Source organism: Coenobita brevimanus, chromosome 88 (assembly GCF_032717465.1).
Source record: "Coenobita brevimanus isolate Jiangsu-jjx chromosome 88, ASM3271746v2, whole genome shotgun sequence".
In the NCBI taxonomy this organism is placed as follows: domain Eukaryota; kingdom Metazoa; phylum Arthropoda; class Malacostraca; order Decapoda; family Coenobitidae; genus Coenobita; species Coenobita brevimanus.
Window position 1 is genome coordinate 32,073,205 of NC_137041.1, and position 19,737 is coordinate 32,092,941.

The 19,737-nt window shown below is 42.7% G+C and overlaps 1 protein-coding gene across 1 annotated transcript in view; it reads right to left on the bottom strand.

The window, feature by feature from the left end:
- Positions 1 to 1,796: 1,796 nt before the first annotated feature.
- The window catches only part of LOC145411251 (acyl-coenzyme A synthetase ACSM3, mitochondrial-like), a 67,780-nt gene continuing 49,839 nt past the window's right edge, over positions 1,797 to 19,737 (bottom strand). The window contains exons 7-10 of the mRNA XM_080281319.1: positions 18,067 to 18,160; positions 5,402 to 5,537; positions 3,846 to 4,071; positions 1,797 to 1,883 (exon numbers count right to left, since the gene is read on the bottom strand). Of these exons, the coding sequence (XP_080137445.1) occupies positions 1,797 to 1,883; positions 3,846 to 4,071; positions 5,402 to 5,537; positions 18,067 to 18,160 (543 nt within the window). The remainder of the gene's footprint in view (positions 1,884 to 3,845; positions 4,072 to 5,401; positions 5,538 to 18,066; positions 18,161 to 19,737) is intronic.

A 19,737-nucleotide genomic window follows, 5' to 3' on the forward strand; every position in this document is an offset into this window, starting at 1 on the left:
ATGACCTCGTCCCATGTCTTTCTCGGTCTGCCCTTCGTAACCCCACCCCCAATATTAACACTTCTCACCTTCCTCACCCAATTATCATCCCCCATCCTCTCCACGTCCAAACCATCTCAATCTACCTCTCCTCATCACAACACCAGTCACATTCTACCTCTCAACTCTTCCATCGTGAACCCAGCCCCCCTAGACCTTGGACACAGGGACGCACTACACATCCACCTAATCATTGTCATTTCTGTACGTCTGAGCCGGCGAATATCCTCCTCCTTCACTGCCCAGGTATCACTACCATACAGCATTACACTCCTAACACATGCTACATACAAAGACCCCTTAGCACGTAGGAAGAGAGTCCTCTCAATGTCCAGGAGAGGCCTGAGAGCTTGCTGAACTTCTTCCAACCACTTCTCACCCTAGCCACAGAGCTAGCTCCAAGCCCCACACTCCTAGCACACAACGTGTCTCCCAAATAACAAAACTCTTTCACACACTCAGAAAGATTCACCAGCATAGGTTGTCAATTCTTTCACGTCTGACAATCTCCACCTGCTCTCCCAGACACGCCGTACACATAAAATCAGCATTATCTCGCAGATCTACCTCCTGATGCCACTACATCTTTTATGCACCCATTTATCACAAACACCGCACAAGATGGAATTACTTCCCAGGCCCCTTGTGGCCAAACTGCACATGGCCACTCTCCCTCGTCTTTGACAGTACTGCCACCAACCCTAGATATCGTCACTTTTGTTTTATCTGCATTTACCCTTAAGCCCCTTGTGCCCCATACCATCTCTCCACTTCCTAAACCTCTCCCTCCGCCTCCTTTTCGTTCTCTCTCAATCAACACCAAATCATCAGTATACAACAACTCCCACGGAGAGTACGTTTCTAAAGTCACATGAAAGGGCTTCAAGTACCATGATAAACAACATGGGACTCAAAACTGACCCTTGATGCACACAAACATTCACAGAAAACCCATCACTCAAATCTCCATTCCACTCTCTTACCTGGTGCTTTGGAAAAGATGCTGAGCTATAGTATTGTCATATTCTGTCACTGAGCTATGTGGAGTAAGCTCCAATAAGACGAAAAATTCAATGGCCAGGTTAAGATGTAAATAGTATAGCATAACATTCACATCTAGGATACCAGTTCACTGTAGTAAGCTACTATGTGTGTAACCTGTACATCTATGGCGTAACATAATGAATAATTATTTCATTTATTATCTTTAATACCGTGTAATATTCTGTATAATATAGTAATGTGTCACAGTTTTGCACTGGGTGCTAACAAAAGAGCCTGTATGTAGTGGTGCTGTCTACCCTGGGTAAAGCGAAGCAGATGAGGCGCCACACCCTAGCGTGCCAAACCTCCTCGCACTTCCCTGCAACTCGTTGTGGAAGGACTCTGGTCTAACCTCTGGTGAGACGCTGTCTACCACAAGGGGGCGCTGGATCCCTACATTGTGAATGTACCTAGTACCAGTATCTGTAGGCTTAGGCCTCACAGAATCAATTGCTTACCTGTGATCGGCAAGCCTCCTCAGTCACACAAACTGGGGTTAAGCAACAACAATAACAACTGCAGGAGTTTTAGACTGTTCTAGCATTTATTCATGAGAAATAAAACATAAATATTGTACCATTTAGTACTTCAGTTTACATATGGACCCAGGTATGGACAAATCTGTGCTGTGAGTGTCAGGAATTAAACACGCTCCGAACATGAATATAATATGGTCATCCTCTTGTAAGCACTGTGGTTTGTGGAACAGGCTGTCACTCCCTGCCCCACTCTCGGTTCCTCAGCTCCACCCTCCGTATCTTCCCACTCACAGTCTTTGGCAGAACGTCCACAAACTCTATCTGTTGAGGCAGAGAGATGATGGGACGTTTGATAAGATGAGCAGGCTTTTAAAAATTTTTATCTCTTGAAACAAAAAGGTAGAAAGTTTGATAAGATAAGCAGGATCTTAACCTTTGTTTGTTAGGATGGAAAGGTGGAACATTTGATACCATAAACAGGCCGTTAACAAACTCTGTTGGAACGGATGGATGGAACGTTTGATAAGATAAGGAGGCTGTTAAAAACTCTACATGTTTGACGGATGGGTGGAAAGTTTGGTAAGACAGATACACTGTTTACAACTGTATATTTATTTGGACTGCAGGATGGAAAGTTTGATAAAGCAGAATTCTGAAACTTTCCATTCAACTCTACATAACGTTCACCATAACAATTAGAATCAGAAAAACTTATTTATTACTGTATCATCATAAGTGCAGTGTAATGATGTAGAGTAGTAAAATCCCAGTCTACCTGGCCCACTAGACCCGTCGACTTCAGGTAAGCAATTTCCCATGTGGGATCGTCAAACTGGTTCCGTAAACTGTTGATGGGTTTGCGTCTTAGCGTGACATGTATTGTGCAGTGCTTTATATTGTGGCTTATGCTGTGTGTGTGTCTTTTTATCACGTGTGCTATCTACTGCTTCATTATGTGTGTTATGTTGTATATGTCATAGCACAGCATGCGTTGTGCTGTGGTCGATTATGTGAGTTATGTTGTGCCTATGTTTTAGTGTGGCATGTGTTGTGTAGTGCTCCATTATCTGGGTTATGTTGGTACGCCCGTTCTACGAGCACGGTACGTGTCATCTCTGATTCCACTTAACCCGAATTTAAGATGATAACTGACGAGAGCTAGATGACATCTTGATCTAATCCCATCCAGGTGAACTCGATCAGCTCCATTGTGGCCAATAAATGACGATGGCGTCTGTAAGCCTGCGCACACGAAAAATGAGAATAGAAACGTGGATGTGTAATGCAGCATTGCCATAAAGTACAAGTGTTCCAAGTTTAGAAGCTTGGGCAATGAGGACTGCCAGTGTTTGGAGCCGAAGTGCACAGTGGTTTGAACTTGTGGAAAAAATGTACAGACGTAGAGTGGAAGAGAAAATCAATGTTGGCAGAGCATTTTAAACATGGGATGAGGTTCTCAAACGGGATCGCAGGATTGTAGGACTTGACTGGGCCGCTGTGAAGGTCATGCAATTAGTAGAGCAGCCATCAGGTAAACAAGAACGGTCCACTAATACAAGAAGCACCGCCCTTCTGAAGTGTATCTACTGTATGAGAAAAGAGTGACAGATGATTGGGAAATTTCTAGGGAGCTATATCTCACTGGTTTGACAAGCAGAGATTTCTGTCCTTTCACAGCCTATTATTACAAGCTCAGTGGCAGCATACTACTACAGCTCTGCATTCTTTTCACTGCATTTTTTTCGTGACTGACACAATATTCTAGTATTAATCTCTTGCCACAGCTCAGTAATCAAAATGAAGAGAAGGCAATTTTATCCCAGTTAAAGTAAACAGAGTACAGTAGGCTACCGTCTTGTGCTGTACATGGCTCTGCAATGCTGAATTCTTGGCGTGACTGGTGTGTAAAAAGTTAGGTGTTAGATGTTCATTCGTTTGTTGAAAGATTCCCTGCACATATAGTGCAGGCCGGGCCATACACTAGCCCGGTCAGTGGTGTATGGGCTGATTAAAAAACAGTAAGTGGGGAGGACAGGACCTGGGGATTGCCCAGCACACACGTCCTGTCTCCTGACTGGCTTTGTGGTGTGTGTGTGTTAGATGTAGCAGGTGTGACAAGATAACTAATATTCCCTGAGTACTTGCAGGGTGCTGTGTTGTGCCGTCCGTGTTGCTGCAATGTTGTCATGGATGTCCTGCGATCCAGATGTAGTAGATGTGGTACTTGTGGTAGGTGTTAGCTGTGGCAATTGTTTGCTGTGGTAAGTGTGGAAGACAACCAACCTTCCTAGGGTACTTGTAGGGTGCTGTGTTATGCTGTACGTGTCGCTGCAGTTCCGTCACTAGCTTTTCCTTGTCGTGGTCGTTGCCTCGGTAGCCCTCAGCCAGCACCACAAATGCCTTCACCACCTCACCACGCAGGCTGTCCGGCGATGACACTACCGCTGACTCTGCCACAGCCGGGTGTTCCAGTAGACAAGACTCAACCTCAAACGGACCAATGCGATACCTGATATAGGGAGTTGAGAAAAGTTATTCACTGTTATAACTACAATAGCCAAGCTATTTACTGCCGCCCCTTTTGAGCTCTTGGCTCAAAATGGTTTGAAAAGGCCTAAAACGACCCTAAAGGGGCTATTGCACGAATCTAACTTCATTCTCATAAAGAACTTAAATTGTTAATTTTTTCAACTTAATCTTTATAACTATGACTTAAGTCTCTGGGGGAGGGGGTAGAGGCTCCAGTGCCTGATGGGGGGCTTGGAAGGATTCATTCAAATCAGTTTCTCAATAAACTACTTAGCAAGACAGTAACTCAATGACATTTGATGGCCGTCTCCGGGGAGAGTCCGGAAATTACCACAGGCAAGTTTCAGATTCAAACAGATCAATGCTATACCTGACACAAGGGGAGTAAGTTACTACAGATCGCATGTATTCAGCACAGAAGAGTCCTTCTACATCAGGTCACATATTGTATTTACTGCAGTAGAGTCCTCATACATCAGTAAACAGACCGAGACAGTACCTGACCAACCACGAGGCAAGTTGTTTTTACCCAACTGATGTACTGCACAGTTTCCGATATCAAGAGTTATTGTCCATCACACACACACACACACACACACACACACACACACAATTTCAGAGACAATAAAATTCACTGAAAAACAAAATTACTACCATTATAGCATTTTCATCAAGTGTGTGTGAAATTAAATTACCTGTGTGGCCCATGGTGAAAATGTATAGCTATTTCACCTTAACCAGACCCAGTTTTTAGTTCTTTTGTAGCTTATTTCTCGTAGCTCAGTGGCGTAAGAAGACAGAGCTACGGCTCATCATCCATTCCAGGGCACATCTTTATGAGTAGCATCATCATCTAGCGTTAAATATTGTTACAACTTAACAATGAAGATGCAGAGATGGCAATTTTAGGCCAGGTTAGAGTAGAAGGAGTAGAGCATCATACTCAATACCGGTACCCTGGCCACTTTAACTACATCCAAAACTGTTATCTCTCCATCTTCAATGTGGACCTGTGGCAAGAGATTAACACTGCAGTATTGTGCTAGTAGCGAAGAAGTGCCATGGAAAGGATGCTGAGTCGGTATACTGTCTTTTTCTGCCACAAAAGTCACTAACCTATGTGAAATAAGCTACAAAGGGACGAAAATCCCCGCCTAGTTAACATGCTTGACTAATATTGTTAATCTATTGCTAAAAGTGGCATTTGAGAGAGAGAGAGAGAGAGAGAGAGAGAGAGAGAGAGAGAGAGAGAGAGAGAGAGACGGCAATTACGGGCCAAGTTGGAGTAAAATTAGCATATCAGAGCTCACCCAGACGATATAATAACGTCATCATCTCGGCTGACGAACCAAAAGTAGCCATCTTCGTCATAGTAGGCTTTGTCCTTCGTCAGGTAGTAGCCGTTCACGAAGACATCTTTCGTTCGCTGATCATCGTTCAAGTACCCTGGAGAGGAGTGACGAATGTGTTATTTTGTGCACTATCTTCAGCACCAGCAGTGGCACCTTCATTATTATCATTATCATCAGAAGCGTCATCATCATTATCATCAGCAACACCGTCATTATTATTATAATTATTAACAGCAGCAGAGGCAGCAGCAGCTTAATCAATATAATCAGTATCACTGTTGCATCGTCATTATTATCCGCACTATATTATCATCTTCATCACCAGCACTGCCATATTTTTGTCATCATCATTATCATCATCAATGACAGCAGCATGGATTCAATATTGTCATCGTCATCACTACTACCACAACCATCATGATCACCACCATCGTCACCACCATTTGTTGTTGCATCTTCATAATTAATCACTGCCACTATAATCATCACTACCACCATTATCATCACCCTAACCCTATTCCTATCATCATTATCATCAATAGTAACTTCAACAATAACAACAGCAACACCAACTATCTTCAGCAACATCACCATCACTACCATCATGATCATGATGATTATCATCAGTATAGGTGGGGGCGCTCACCACCCACTCATTCGATGTAGTGCTGCTCTCGGGTGTTTGCCTTTTCCTCTCCTCCATCCCTCTTTCCTTCCATCCTCTTCTGTCTTCCTTTCGTTCATTCTTTCCTTGTCCTTCTGCCTATGGACAACTTTACACTCCCTCTTCTGTCTTTCTTTCCTTCATTCTTTTCTCTTCCTTCTGCCCGTGGGTGACTCCACACTGAGTGACAAGCCAAATGGTTTCCTGTACACCAGGTAACTGTTTTGTAACCTTTTTGTAGATATTATAAAATATGTAAATATGGTATGTCAGTAGTATGTAAGTAGGATCCAAGTAGCGCGTCAACGCTCGCTCAATGTTATGTCTACGACATACGAGTCACGACTTCCGAGTCGCACCGCTTCTCTCTCTCTAGCCGGTGGGAAACCGGTGATCAGTAGCAGTTCAAACGTGTCTGGGGTCGGGCGTGCATTGTCCACCATCGCCGTATATTGATTCAAAACTGTGTTTAATATATTGTCAGAAAACTACTACAAGACTCTGCCTTTACCTGCAAGTGACGTAAAGGGGGCCATCCACAGTTTTAACATTTGGTGGAAAGCGAGTGGGATAATAGTAAATTACGTCTTCTGTGGGCCGGCTTATCTGTGTCGGTCTTCCCACGGTACTGTCTGCTGTTCTTCCCACGACGACACACAGCCTATCTCCGCCCTAGCCTCCTGCCTTGTTTGCAGTCTTGGTGTGGAATCGTTCTGACAGTTTTGATGTAATTTTGAGATTTTCCTCCACATCAACGCCCCCACCTATCACCACGCCACCACTACCAGGGAACCACACAAAGCTCCTGCTCCTATCAACCTACAACCTGCCTTGCCTGCCTGCCTGTGTTCCTGTCTAGCCTGCTGTAACGGTTAGTTTCAGCCCCCACAAACTCCACCCGACCCTCAGGAAGCAGCCCCCAACCGCCGCCCGACGCCGTTACGTCATCGTTTACCCCACCCACCACACACACCAACGTCACCCAGGGAGCGTGGCCAATCACACCGAGCTACGTCACAGTTTCCTGCTCCTATCAGCTTCTCGTTTTGCCCAATGGAGAGCCGCACCCAGTGACGTCACGGACACTGCCACCCAATCACGAGGAGACGAGAGCCTCACTTTTCTCCAGCCTTAAGGCAAGACCACATCTCACTACAAAGTATTTCTTACCTGCATTTTCATGCAATTCCTCATTCCAGCACATTGATTAATCCCTTTCTACAGAGAAGCCAAGCTGTCTCTATAGATTGTGATACTTTCACCATTTACTCTCATCCATTCATAGCATTTTTGTTCCTCATTTTTCATTCAGTCAGAATTTTTCGTTCACTCCTACTTCATCCCATTTTCTCCCACTCATACTCAGCTGTAAATAACGCATTCATTTTCACTCATATTCATTGTATATATATCATTTCTTCAAAGATTACAAATATTATTATTTATTTATTCTCATTTATTCATCCATTTGTTCATTTAGTTTTATTTGCTTACTTCCTACTCTGTTAATGTCCTTTTTTAAAAGGGTAGATCTCTCACCTATTGAATCTGACAGTAACACAGATAACGCTGTATGTAATGATAATGTAAAACTTCGCAGTGGCAGATCTTATACTACACCAACCGTAAGTTCCCTACCTGTTTCTACTACACCTGTTATTCCTACCCTAAATCCAGATATATTAACTCCAGATACTCTATCATCTTCTCCAACTGATTCTCCTGAAACCACTCAGTCTTCTCCACAGTCTTTATCCCTCCCTACTACTACACATACACACACCACTACCGCTACGACACTTCCTTCCCACACACCTAGATGTTCACTACTGTGCCTACTTCCTCACCTTCGCGGTCTCACCCTCTTCTTACGATGGTGACTCAGAACCCTCCAACTCCTCAATCTATATATTTTGATGATGTGAATAGACCCAAATTTACAGGAGAGGATAGTACTGTTTCGATTTACGATTTCCTCAGAGAGGTCGAAAACGACCTGCATAATCGCCAGATTGTCAATGAACCCTTGAAGGTTTCATACCTTTTCAGTCGACTTCACCATGGCAGATCATTAATAGGACCCGCTATTCGTGCAGGGCACTTCGAAGATTGTCAAACGTTTGACATGTTTAGCCAACGGCTCATTCAATACTGTTGCCAACATTCCAATTCTGCATCCCTTATAGGATTACCTAATCTCCTCAAGCAAATGCAGAAAGACATGAAGGTACATCCCCAACATGCAAAAGTAATTGAGGCAGCCGCTACTATGAGGGCAACGAGTTCCGAGTTGCACCAATTATTCCGTGGTACTCAATGGGTAACAGAACACAACGGGGAGATCATGATTACATTAAATACTTTTGCAGATTTGTTCGGTTACTTTAGATTTCTCAATTGGCTTTCGGACTCCCAAAAGCAAATAGCACTACAAGTTGGCTTTGAACCAGGAGACAAAATAATGGATGTAGGTAAAACAATTGTAGAGAGGTCAGGAACAGACTTCACTCGCCAGGTCGATTCTTACAGTTCACCCTCTCCCTCTGCAGGTGGTACTGCGAGAGTACTACACACCAGCTTCACTTCAGCTGATTTCTCTCGTTCACGGCCAACTACAAGAACCAAACCAAGTAATCGGTCTCACTCACAATATCGTTCACCTTCTGGTGGTCTTGACAATTCAACTCTGCAACAAAGCAAACAATAATCAATTACGTGCTGGCACTGCGGTAATGTAGGTCATAGAGAGTGTAGCTGTGCATACAAAGAAAGACGTTTTCGCTCACGGGAACGCCCGCGCGCACCTTCGCGGTCCCGACGCCTAACTTGCCAGTACCATAAGAATAGCACAACTCACTCCACGGACGAGTGTCATTACCTTAAGAGCCGTCAGTCGGGGGAAGACGAGCGCTCGGATCGGAGAAATATAACCTAACAGTAGAAGATCCGCCGGTGTCTGAAAATAAGGCAACAGAAAATCAACTCCCCATTCGTCAGGTAGGACCTATAACATCTTCAGGCTCAGTCATTCTAGGATGGAGCGAAGGGATACAAAGCTCTTTCTTTATGGACAGCGGATCTATGGTAAATCTAATCTCAGATACCTCTTTAAACAACATTAGGAAAATAACTAAAAGAGTTGGGATCCTCGAACCACCTGACATTCGCCTATGCGGTGTGGATGGCTCAGAATTTCAGGTCAAAGGAAAGATCACACTAGAAGTACAACTTGATAAAGTCTTAAGTCCCTTTGACGTAGAGTTTCATGTCACTATTGATCTTAGGTATCCAGCTGACACTCTCATTGGCTTTTCGACAATGGCCCAAGAAGTCATTACTCTCCTCCCTGCTTCTTGTTGTGTACATGTTAATGGTTTCCCAATATCTAGTATGGAATATCCACGTCCGGTACTTTCCCAAACTGACTCAGTTATTAAATCTCACATGATTCCAACAGTAGTCAAGAGTAACCAAATACACACGCTGTTACCTGAACAGCCAGGTACACTACCATCTAGTACTACATCCTCTGAGCATTCACTTATAGATCATATCAACCCCTCTGACAGTGCCACACTCGCCGACTCAGACACGTCTCATTTAACTACCCCAGATAGTGTGATTGATGTTTTACAACATGCAGAGATAAGACGTGCAGTAACAAATCAGTGCACAATTTTGTTGCCGCACAAGTTTACCAAAGTCTCTGTTCGTGTTGTCGGTGCAAAAGCAGGAGTGGATGTACTAACCTTACCTGAGACGTGTTGTATGAATGGCTTAGCTTATGAGTCGGCGTTGTGTACGGTGCTGGAGGATGGTTTATGCTACTTGTACATTGCAAACACAACAAACGCCGCTTACACCTTACGAACGGAAACTCAAACTGGCGATTTCTTGGTATACCCAGTGGCCGTACGTGTGTGCCAGGATTTCCCATATCCTGCTGCCGATGTGTGCTCAGTTGCTCAGTCCACCAGTATCCCATCTAATCTTGATTCTCATGTGAAACAAAGTGATTTCCCGGAACACCGACATCAATTAATTAATCTCTTGCGAGACTATCGCAAAGTAGTAGCCCTACCCAGTGAGAATATGGGCAAAACAAATTTGGTAAAATACAATATTACATTACAGCCAGGTGCTCAGCCAGTATATATTCCTGCATACCGTTTACCACATAGCCAACGTCAACAAGCCGATCGTCTTATTCAGGACATGTTGGATAATGATGTCATTGAACACTCTGATAGCCCGTGGAACAGCCCACTATTTCTGGTTCCAAAGAAAGATGGTGAGTTATGACCAGTCATAGATTACAGACGCCTGAATGCACCGACTGTCCCGGACAGATTTCCAATTCCTGTACTCACTAATTTGCTGGAATCCTTAGGTGAAAACAATTGTGTTTCTTCCTCCCTAGATCTTTTAAGTGGTTATTGGCAAGTCGAGATGGAAGAATCATCTCGTCCTATCACTGCCTTCAGTACTCCATCCGGTCATTACCAATTCCGTAGACTTCCATTCGGTTTGACAAATGCACCTTCAGCGTTCATGTCTTACAGTAACACATGCGATTAATTTATACAGTTTTCGCCGGCATGATAGGTCGCTCAGTTTTTGCTTATCTAGATGATGTCATAATTGCTAGTCACTCAGTGGAGGAACACTTAGAAAAGTTAGCCGAAGTGTTCACTAGACTCAAACAAGCTGGACTTACGATCAAACTATCAAAGTGTGACTTTTTAAGTAAGAAACTCCAATTCCTAGGACATGTTGTTGACGCTCACGGAATTCACACATCAGACGACAAGGTTAGAGCCGTGACGAATTTCCCAACTCCAACCAATACCAAAGCTGTACGCAGTTTCCTTGGTTTCAGTGAGTATTATAGAAGGTTCATAAAATTGTACGCCAAGATAACTGCGCCGTTAACAAAATTGCTAAAGAAGGATGCGCCTTTTGTGTGGGCTGATGAACAGGCAACCGCATTCACAACACTAAAAACTGCTCTAGCACAATCACCAGTTTTGGCATTCCCTGATTATTCTAAACCATTTCTTCTCTGTACTGATGCTTCCAGAGTAGGCCTAGGTGCCGTTCTCATGCAATATGACTCCGAAGGAAAGAAACGTGTCATTGCCTATGCTAGCCGTGTGCTAAACTCAGCGGAAAAGAATTACCGTGCAACTCATTGGGAAGCCCTTGCTGTGGTCTGGTCCCTAAAACATTTCCGCGACATCATCTACGGATATCCTGTTCACATCCAAACCGACCATCTTCCCTTATGTGACTTGTTTCGGGGACGTAACCTTACCGGTCGACTTGCACGTTAGGCAGTCACTGTGACTGACTATAATCCAACATTTGAATACATTCCTGGAAAATCCAATGTCGTAGCCGATGCCCTCTCGCAGCATGTTGCCACAGTCTCAACCAGTTGCGACGTAAACTTAGCGTTCAATTAAGACAAACTACGTAGGTTCCAGCGTGAGGACCCCGTATGGTCACAGGTCATATATTTCCTATAGTCAGGCGATGATTCTTCTCCGCCAAGGTTACCAGTCCCTGTATCTGATTTCTTCCTCAACAATGAATTGCTCTATAAAAACTCAGTACTGACAGGTAACAACGTACCTCATCGCGAAGTTAAGCAACTAGTCATTGCAACAGACTTAATTCCTGCTGCCCTCCATTTAATCCACGACACCCCTCGTGCATCACACCCTGGCAAAGACAGAAGCTTACGGCAAGCACGTCTGTCATATTATTGGCCCACTATGCGAAAGGATATAGAAGCGCACTGCGATGCATGTTTATCATGTGCCCGTCACAAGGGAACAACCAGTCAACCTGCTCCTATATTGCAGTACCCAGTACCATCAAAACCTTGGCAAACTGTCTCTCTCGATCTTCTGAAGCTGCCTCGTACAGAATCTGGCTTCGTTTATCTGTTAGTGGCAGTCGATCATTTCTCTAGATTTGTTATCTTAGTTCCATTGTGTGAAAAGTCTGCTAACGCAGTTGCACATGTTATTAATTCAGTTATTTGCCCTTTCACAACACCATAAGTAATTTTAACTGATAACGGGTCAGAGTTCAACAATTCAGCTCTGGAAGAAGTTTGTCTTCGATATGGAATTAAGAAATGCAATATAGTGGCCCATCATCCAGCCTCAAATGGCCTAGTAGGGCGCCAGAATAGAAAGATATTGGAGAGTCTGCATCACATAGTAGGAGATCAGACTTCCACCTGGGATGAATGGATTCCACAGGTAGCTGCTTCAATTAATTCATCCATCAATAAGTCAATTGGAGAAACACCATTCTTCATCATATTTGGCTTTGACAAAAGACTACCTTATTCACTGTCGCAATCCAAGCCTGATCCGATCTACGACTACGATAACTATGTGCGAGTAAACCTATCCAACTTCCAGAAAATTCACAAATATGTTCAGGATAATCTGGCCCTTACAAATGAGGAGATGATATGTAACCAACATGCCACTGCCACAGATGTTGCCATCCAAGTAGGTGACTTAGTTTTTGCCCTAGATCATGACAGAGAATCAAAACTAAACAGTAAATTCTTGGGTCCCTTCCATGTCATATCTCGTAAAGGTAATAAATTCGAATTAAGAGATCCGCACAAGGCAGAGACGACATGGGTGCATGCAGATCATCTCAAACGTGCATCAAAACGCATAGTCTTGGAGGAACCACTAAGAGAGACCACACCCCCACAACAAATTCCTACTCAGCCTTCTTCTTCTTCTCTAAACCTTCCTTCTGACATTACTATTCAGCCTTCCCCTACTGTTAATGACTATCGTGCCAAGTTGCGTTCTGCCACTAAGTCTCTTGCATAACATTATCATCTCATACTGTCGGTAACATCTGTGTCAACATCACCTCTAAGATCACCTCTATTAGAAATCGACATCCCAGTGACACATTTTTGTACCCACTCTACCTACCCATCTGCTGGAAATTAGATTATATTCGTAATCAGTTCAACCATCTTCAAGATTCCTTCCCTCAATAAACGCCTGTGGGTCGCTCACGAGTGAAACGTGGATTTTTTGCCCTTGGAGGAGAAATCCTCAGTGGATTATTTGGTGTAGCGACTAACCGTGAAATTTCTAGTTATAAAAAGGAGTTAATCCAATTATCCAATGCCATCGAGTCCCAATACAAAGTGTTACGTATTGAACATTTTATGATGCAACAGATGAGTCACCATCTACATGATGTTACTAATAGTTTAAATAATTTTACGATTGTTCTTAAGCGTGAAGTATCACCGACTAATATTATTTCAGAGTTGATGTATGTTAAATTACATGTTGATAATTTGCAGGTTTCTCTGGACTCTCTTGTCTCCCAAGTTACTAGCGTAATTCGTATTTTAGTCAATGCTGTTGATAGTCGTGTGACCCTAGATTTAGTATCTCTCTTTCTCTCACCTTCGTTCTACCTTGGAATGGGCTCACTCAACCTTCGGCTTGTCTCCTATGATTCCATTTTCCTCTTTAGAACACTACTACCCAATACGAGAAGCCACATTCCTTACTAAAAGATATAATTGTTCATATTCTTCTTCGTTCTTCCATCATACTCGATCTCTTTCACATAATTCCTTTTCCCTTCTGGTACAATAACTCCCTGGTACAAGCCTCTGTCTCTTCACAGTACTTTCTTCTCTCCCATGATCATCTCTATATTGCCTTCCTCTCCTCAAGTGACCTCTGTAGATGTGCCCTTCTCACACCCAACTCTCGTGTTTGTGCTGCGTACCTCATAACAATTTTCCTTGGCAGCGTTGCTCCTTGCGAATCTGCCTTAGTCCGTCTGTACCTTCGTTCCTGCCCCCAAAAGCCAGGTACACCATGCTCGTCTAAATCACATCCGCTGTTTCTTCTTTAGTGCCTCAACTCCAGTCAGTCTTATTTGTCCAGGGACCCCTGTCCGTTCACTATCCGCAATTGGTTTATATAAGGCCCCTGATTACTGTACAGTAAAGTCTATAATAGCCCATGCCACACATTATCACATCGCACTCCGCTCCCACAAGTATGACATCTTCAAACCTGTTAATACTACCTTTCATCTACCAACAGACAATCTTTCTATCACATCAGAAAACCTACGTATGTTGAACTATTTAAACAATTCTAATTTTATTATGAACCAGTTCTCTTCAGCTTTTAACCACTCCTGGTCACATCCAGCCTTTGTATTTCCTCCAGTTGTCTTATGATTTCTAGGTTTTATTGCAATTGTTTTTATCCTGTATTGTTGTCTCAAGCGAATGGATAAAAGGTTGCATGAGCTCCGTGTAGCAACAAGGTTAGTGCGACAACCAAAAGACCTGGAAAAGGGTAGTTCTGAGTAAAAATCAATTTGTGATTAAATATATATATATATATATATATATATATATATATATATATATATATATATACAGTATATTTGTAAATTGACCAAACCTCTATGTTTATGCTATTTTTCCAACATGGTCATGAACTGTAAATATATTAATCCTTTCTTACATCCAGCTTTGTGAATTATGTAGCAATATCTCATTTATTATTGTACTTCCATGTAATCCCGGTTCACTGTATTAAAAAAAAAAAAAAAAAAAAAAAAAAAAGAGCGTCTCACTGTATACTCAGACCACTTGTATTCTTGCCATATTATGACTTGATGCCCAACCACTGTCAGGAGACACACTTTTTGATGAGAGGGAAAATTGTTTGTAACCTTTTTGTACATATTATATAATATGTAAATATGGTATGTAAGTAGTATGTAAGTAGTTGTAAGTAGGATCCAAGTAGGGCATCAACGCTCGCTCAATGTTATGTCTACGACATATGAGTCACGACTTCCGAGTCACACCGCTTCTCTCTCTCTAGCCGGTGGGAAACCGGCGATCAGTAGCAGTTCAAATGGGTCTGGGGTCGGACGTGCATTGTCCACCATCGCTGTATATTGATTCAAGACTGTGTTTAATATATTGTCAGAAAATTACTACAAGGCTTTGCCTTCACCTGCATGTGACGTAAAGGTGGCCATCCACAGTTTTAACAGAACCATTTACTACGCTGGGTGGTAACCATATAACCAAATTTTGGCACCTGGTGGTTTAGTGGGTAATTATTGCGCTCCAATCGGATTGAACCGGTGAAGGTTTATATCCAAGGGATGGTTGGGGCTGATTGCTCGTGTAATGCTACTCAGGGATGAGTGAGGCTGGTCACTGTCATCTTAAATGTTGGGACCAACTGCCTAGCCCCGGGCTCCTACGCTCCACATGGAGCAATGTAGGACTGGATGATGGATGGATATTATAATGATCTATCTATATATCTATCTATTTGTCTATCTCCGTGTGTGTATAGATAGACAGATAGATAGATAACCAGACGTCACAATGCAGAAGGGTTGGCCACATAAACCACTTTATCGCTGCCCTGTACTTTGCCATCAGGCTTTCCTTAATCCGTCCCATACATTCCCTCTCACACAGCATACTATTCCACTCCCTCACCTCATCCCCAGTCTTCCTCTTCTCATAACCTCCATCAGGTGGTCGTCGTCGACATCGTCGTCCTCTTCCTCCTCCTTCTCCTCCTCCTCCTCCTTATCATCATCATCATCACCTTATATTTATCATCATAGTTATCACTTTATATTTATCATCATCATCATTATTTTAACTTATCAGTTTTCACGGGGTGCGTAGAGTTGAAAGATGCAGGCAATGTGTTTTTGAAATCTATGAATGATGTACGTGTAGAAGGGGAGAGCGGAGATCATGGACAAGGTGGAGGGATGAGGTGAAGAGGTACTGTGCTGTACGTGAATGGGGGTGGTGTGACCTGGAGGGAGGGCAGCCTGATGGAGGAGGTTTGTTCATGGACATCTTATACGTGATTAACCCTTACACCGCGGGCATGCTTCCCAATGTTTTGGGTCTCCAGCGGGGTTATTCGGGCTCCGACAGACTCTCAAAAAATATTTACCAAAAATCAGTTATTAGTCCTAGAATATTAAAATTTAATATGCATATGGCACATACCTTCAGCTTTCTCCTGGGATGTTTGCTGAGCCTTCGTCGATTACCGCAGGACTTGTGGAGACCTCTGAAGTTGGGTAACGAAGTCTCCACTTTACACTTCCCGACAACCCGTAATATGATTACCACAGCCAGATATTAACACTATAAACACTACTCTATGATTATCAAGTAGTTTGGGATCCATACTCCAAATAAAAACCACTGTGAAAGCAATGAAAATTACGAGCGCGTATGACCTTCCCGCTTGCGCTAGTTCGCTGTTGGTATTCTGTCATTTATTATTCATAAAACCCCCCACACTTTATGTTTCTATTACTATGTAACACTTATATATATCTACAGTCTTTATCCATAAGTTTCCTTCAGTAGTATTAGTTTATTGTCACTGTAGGGATTCAATTTCTTTCAGTAAAATACGTAGCATTCACTTTCTCGTCCTGTATACTAGCATTGAGAGTGAATGTCATTTTCACCTTCACTCTCATAACTCATAGTATTCAGACATGCTAGAGTGAAACTTTCATTTCATTACTCCTAGGGTATATACTCGTATTCTCATAATACTGCTCATTTACATTTCTATTTACGTTCTCTATTTTATTTACGTTATTTACATTTCTATTTTATTTACACTGTGTTATGCACTGTCACTTGAAGTAACTTATAAAACTATTTTCCACTGTTCACGTATATTTACGTTCATTACTTTCACTTGCTGTTTACACATTATTTACACATTATTTACAATTCCACTTGCACCGTTTTACTCAATAAAATGATCGTAGTCACTCTTTTATCAATTGTCAGCCCTTTACCTCTTTCCACAGGAGGTTTAGTAGGGGGTAAAGGTCACAGGTCCCTTTGCATGGGGGTGAAAAGTCCCTGAAGTCAGCAAGAGCAATCAGACGTACCTCCACATTGGAAGATGAGAGTGAACTGATAAGGGTGGGCCGGGGTGGTGGCCTACCTAGGGAAATGCTTTTCTGCCAATGTTAGCCTCTTGACAGCAGCTAATATATAGCAGTGAAATGATTGGCAGGAAATCTAGACAATACATTATAAATTAGGTAGTTCCAGGTGAATGTAAATACCACTTAGGCTTCTCCCTTCCCTCCTTATATGTATATTTATTACGAAAATAGATTATACGGCATATTTCAAGGGGAAATAAACAGCGAAAATTAGCGAACGAGTGCACGTGAGGTGTTGTCAGGTGATAATTAGCCAATTCCAGGTGTATGGCACTCTCACTTACCTTATTTCTTTCTTGTATATATTATTTGGTATAAGAATAGGGCATAGACCTTATTTCAATGGATGAAATCAGTGAAAAATTCCAGGGAAGATTTACTTAGTGTAGCACGGCCGGGCAGGCGAGAGGATGGGGTAACGGAGGGGGGGTAGGGAGGGAAGTCAAGAACGGGGAGAAATGGCTAAATTGTCAACAATGGATGGGAGTACAGATGAGATTAGGAGTGCTGACTAGTGTTGCACATTGGCAGTACTGATAGATGATACAAGCCACCACTTGGAAGCCCGGGTGAATTCAAAATAACACAGAATCACAAAACCGACGCCCTGCGGTATGATCCCTTGCTCCCAAGCATCATAAAAGTGACGCCCCGTGGTTAAGGGGTTAAGACGTGTTGTTATAAACAGACATATTCACACAGCTATATATTATACAACAGACACAAGCAGACAGACGGACAGGCAGGCAGGCAGGGTAGATAGTTAAACAGATAGACAGAAATGTTTAGTACAGCCTCTCCATCTTTCAACACCTCGGGTTAGCATAACTGAGAGAGGATAAATAGACTGAGAGACAGACAGACAGATATTGACAAACGGAAAGACCGACAGACATACACTCACCTCTAAAAAGTCCAACAGGATGACCATGTTTGAGAGAGACTGCCAGATGACCGTCCGTGTGGGGACCTAATTCTTGGTGTGCATCGTCTAGGACCTGTACCAGACACGGAGAGAGAAAGAGAGAGAGAGAGAGAGAGAGAGAGAGACTTACTGGTAATCTAAATTATTATAATTATTGTTATATCATCAACATCATTGTCTTCAACATCATTATTTTAACAAATTTAGTCACAGTTTAGACCCTCGACATAAGTACCCGAGAGAAAGATTTATCTCCATGGGGGGAGGGATTGGGAGGAAAACTCTGTGGTACAGTAACGAACTTTTTTGGATGCCTCAGCCAATTATGAAGCTACAAGAAAGACAGACACCAGTTTGGAAATCGCATAAAAATCCCCAATTATATTCATTTCATAGACAACCCATAATTCCCAATAGTATTTCTATAAATCGAGGAAACGATTTTTTAAAGGCAGATTAGCATACAAGTCGACTGCGCAAGAAGTAATGGTCTAAGGCTGAGTGAGTAGCGCGGCTGTATTTTCCAATGACTGCTGAGAGCAACCAGGTTTTGCATTTTCAAAACAAATAATACCTTCTGTTTGGCCCTAGACCTAAAATTAATACAAGATGAGTATTGGTTTTAGGATGTGTAAGGGAATATTTTTGGCAGAATCTAATAAGTTCTTTTTAGTATTATGAGGTCGGGAAATCAGAGGAAGATGATAAGCCACATGAGACAATATTCAGCACTGCCCGACTTACTCAAACACGTTCCACACTCTCAGTGTGGACGTCTATTACATGTTTATCATTATTTTTATCATTTTTATTTTTTACCACCACCACCACCGCAATCATCATTATCATCACCTTGACCTCTTACTCACCAGAGGAAGAACTGAGGAAGGACACAGATACCTACTCAGTTCTCAGCGTAGGGCAGGGATGTGCTTCATCATTATGATCTCTTCCACACCGGGAAGACCATATTGTACGTCCTCAGCTTGTATTTTTTTCCTCTCCCAAAAAAAACTTTTATCGGATGTCATCCCTTCATTTCTTCACCAATTCAGTTCAAACTTAGTACAATTCTTACTTGGACAAATACTCTCAGACATTTTTTTTTTTCTCTCTCTCTCCCTCATTTAGGACTTTTCGAGTAATTAAGGAGTTAAAGATAAAATTATACAGTACAAACACAAGCATTTCATGAATCGCGTGAAATGTGGCCACATGAATATGAAGAGTTCACCAATTTTTGTGAAGAGGTCTTTGTGTGTGTGTGTGTGTGTGTGTGTAAAGGTCGTATCATAAATGCTCGTATACACGCTCAGTTTTAACTGCCTGTTCAGCTGCCCAAATTAGCAGAACATACACTCAAACCAGCATGTTCGAACCACTCTGTGCAGTTGGACTGACATTTAAAACTGTGGGAGGGGTAGATGTATATGCTGAGAAGGATCAGAGGGAGAGACGACCAGCAGCCAAAGATGCCACATTTGTTACTGCCTGAGACCCTTTGAGGGGGAGCACAAAGCAGATCCAAGTCTCCGGCAGCCCAAGCTACAATCACGGGGAATGTTGTTTGGTTCATTGTCAGGACGGGGTATGGCTTCATCAGGCGCCAGGATACTGGTGTTGATGTTTTCGTGCACCGCCAGGCTGTCG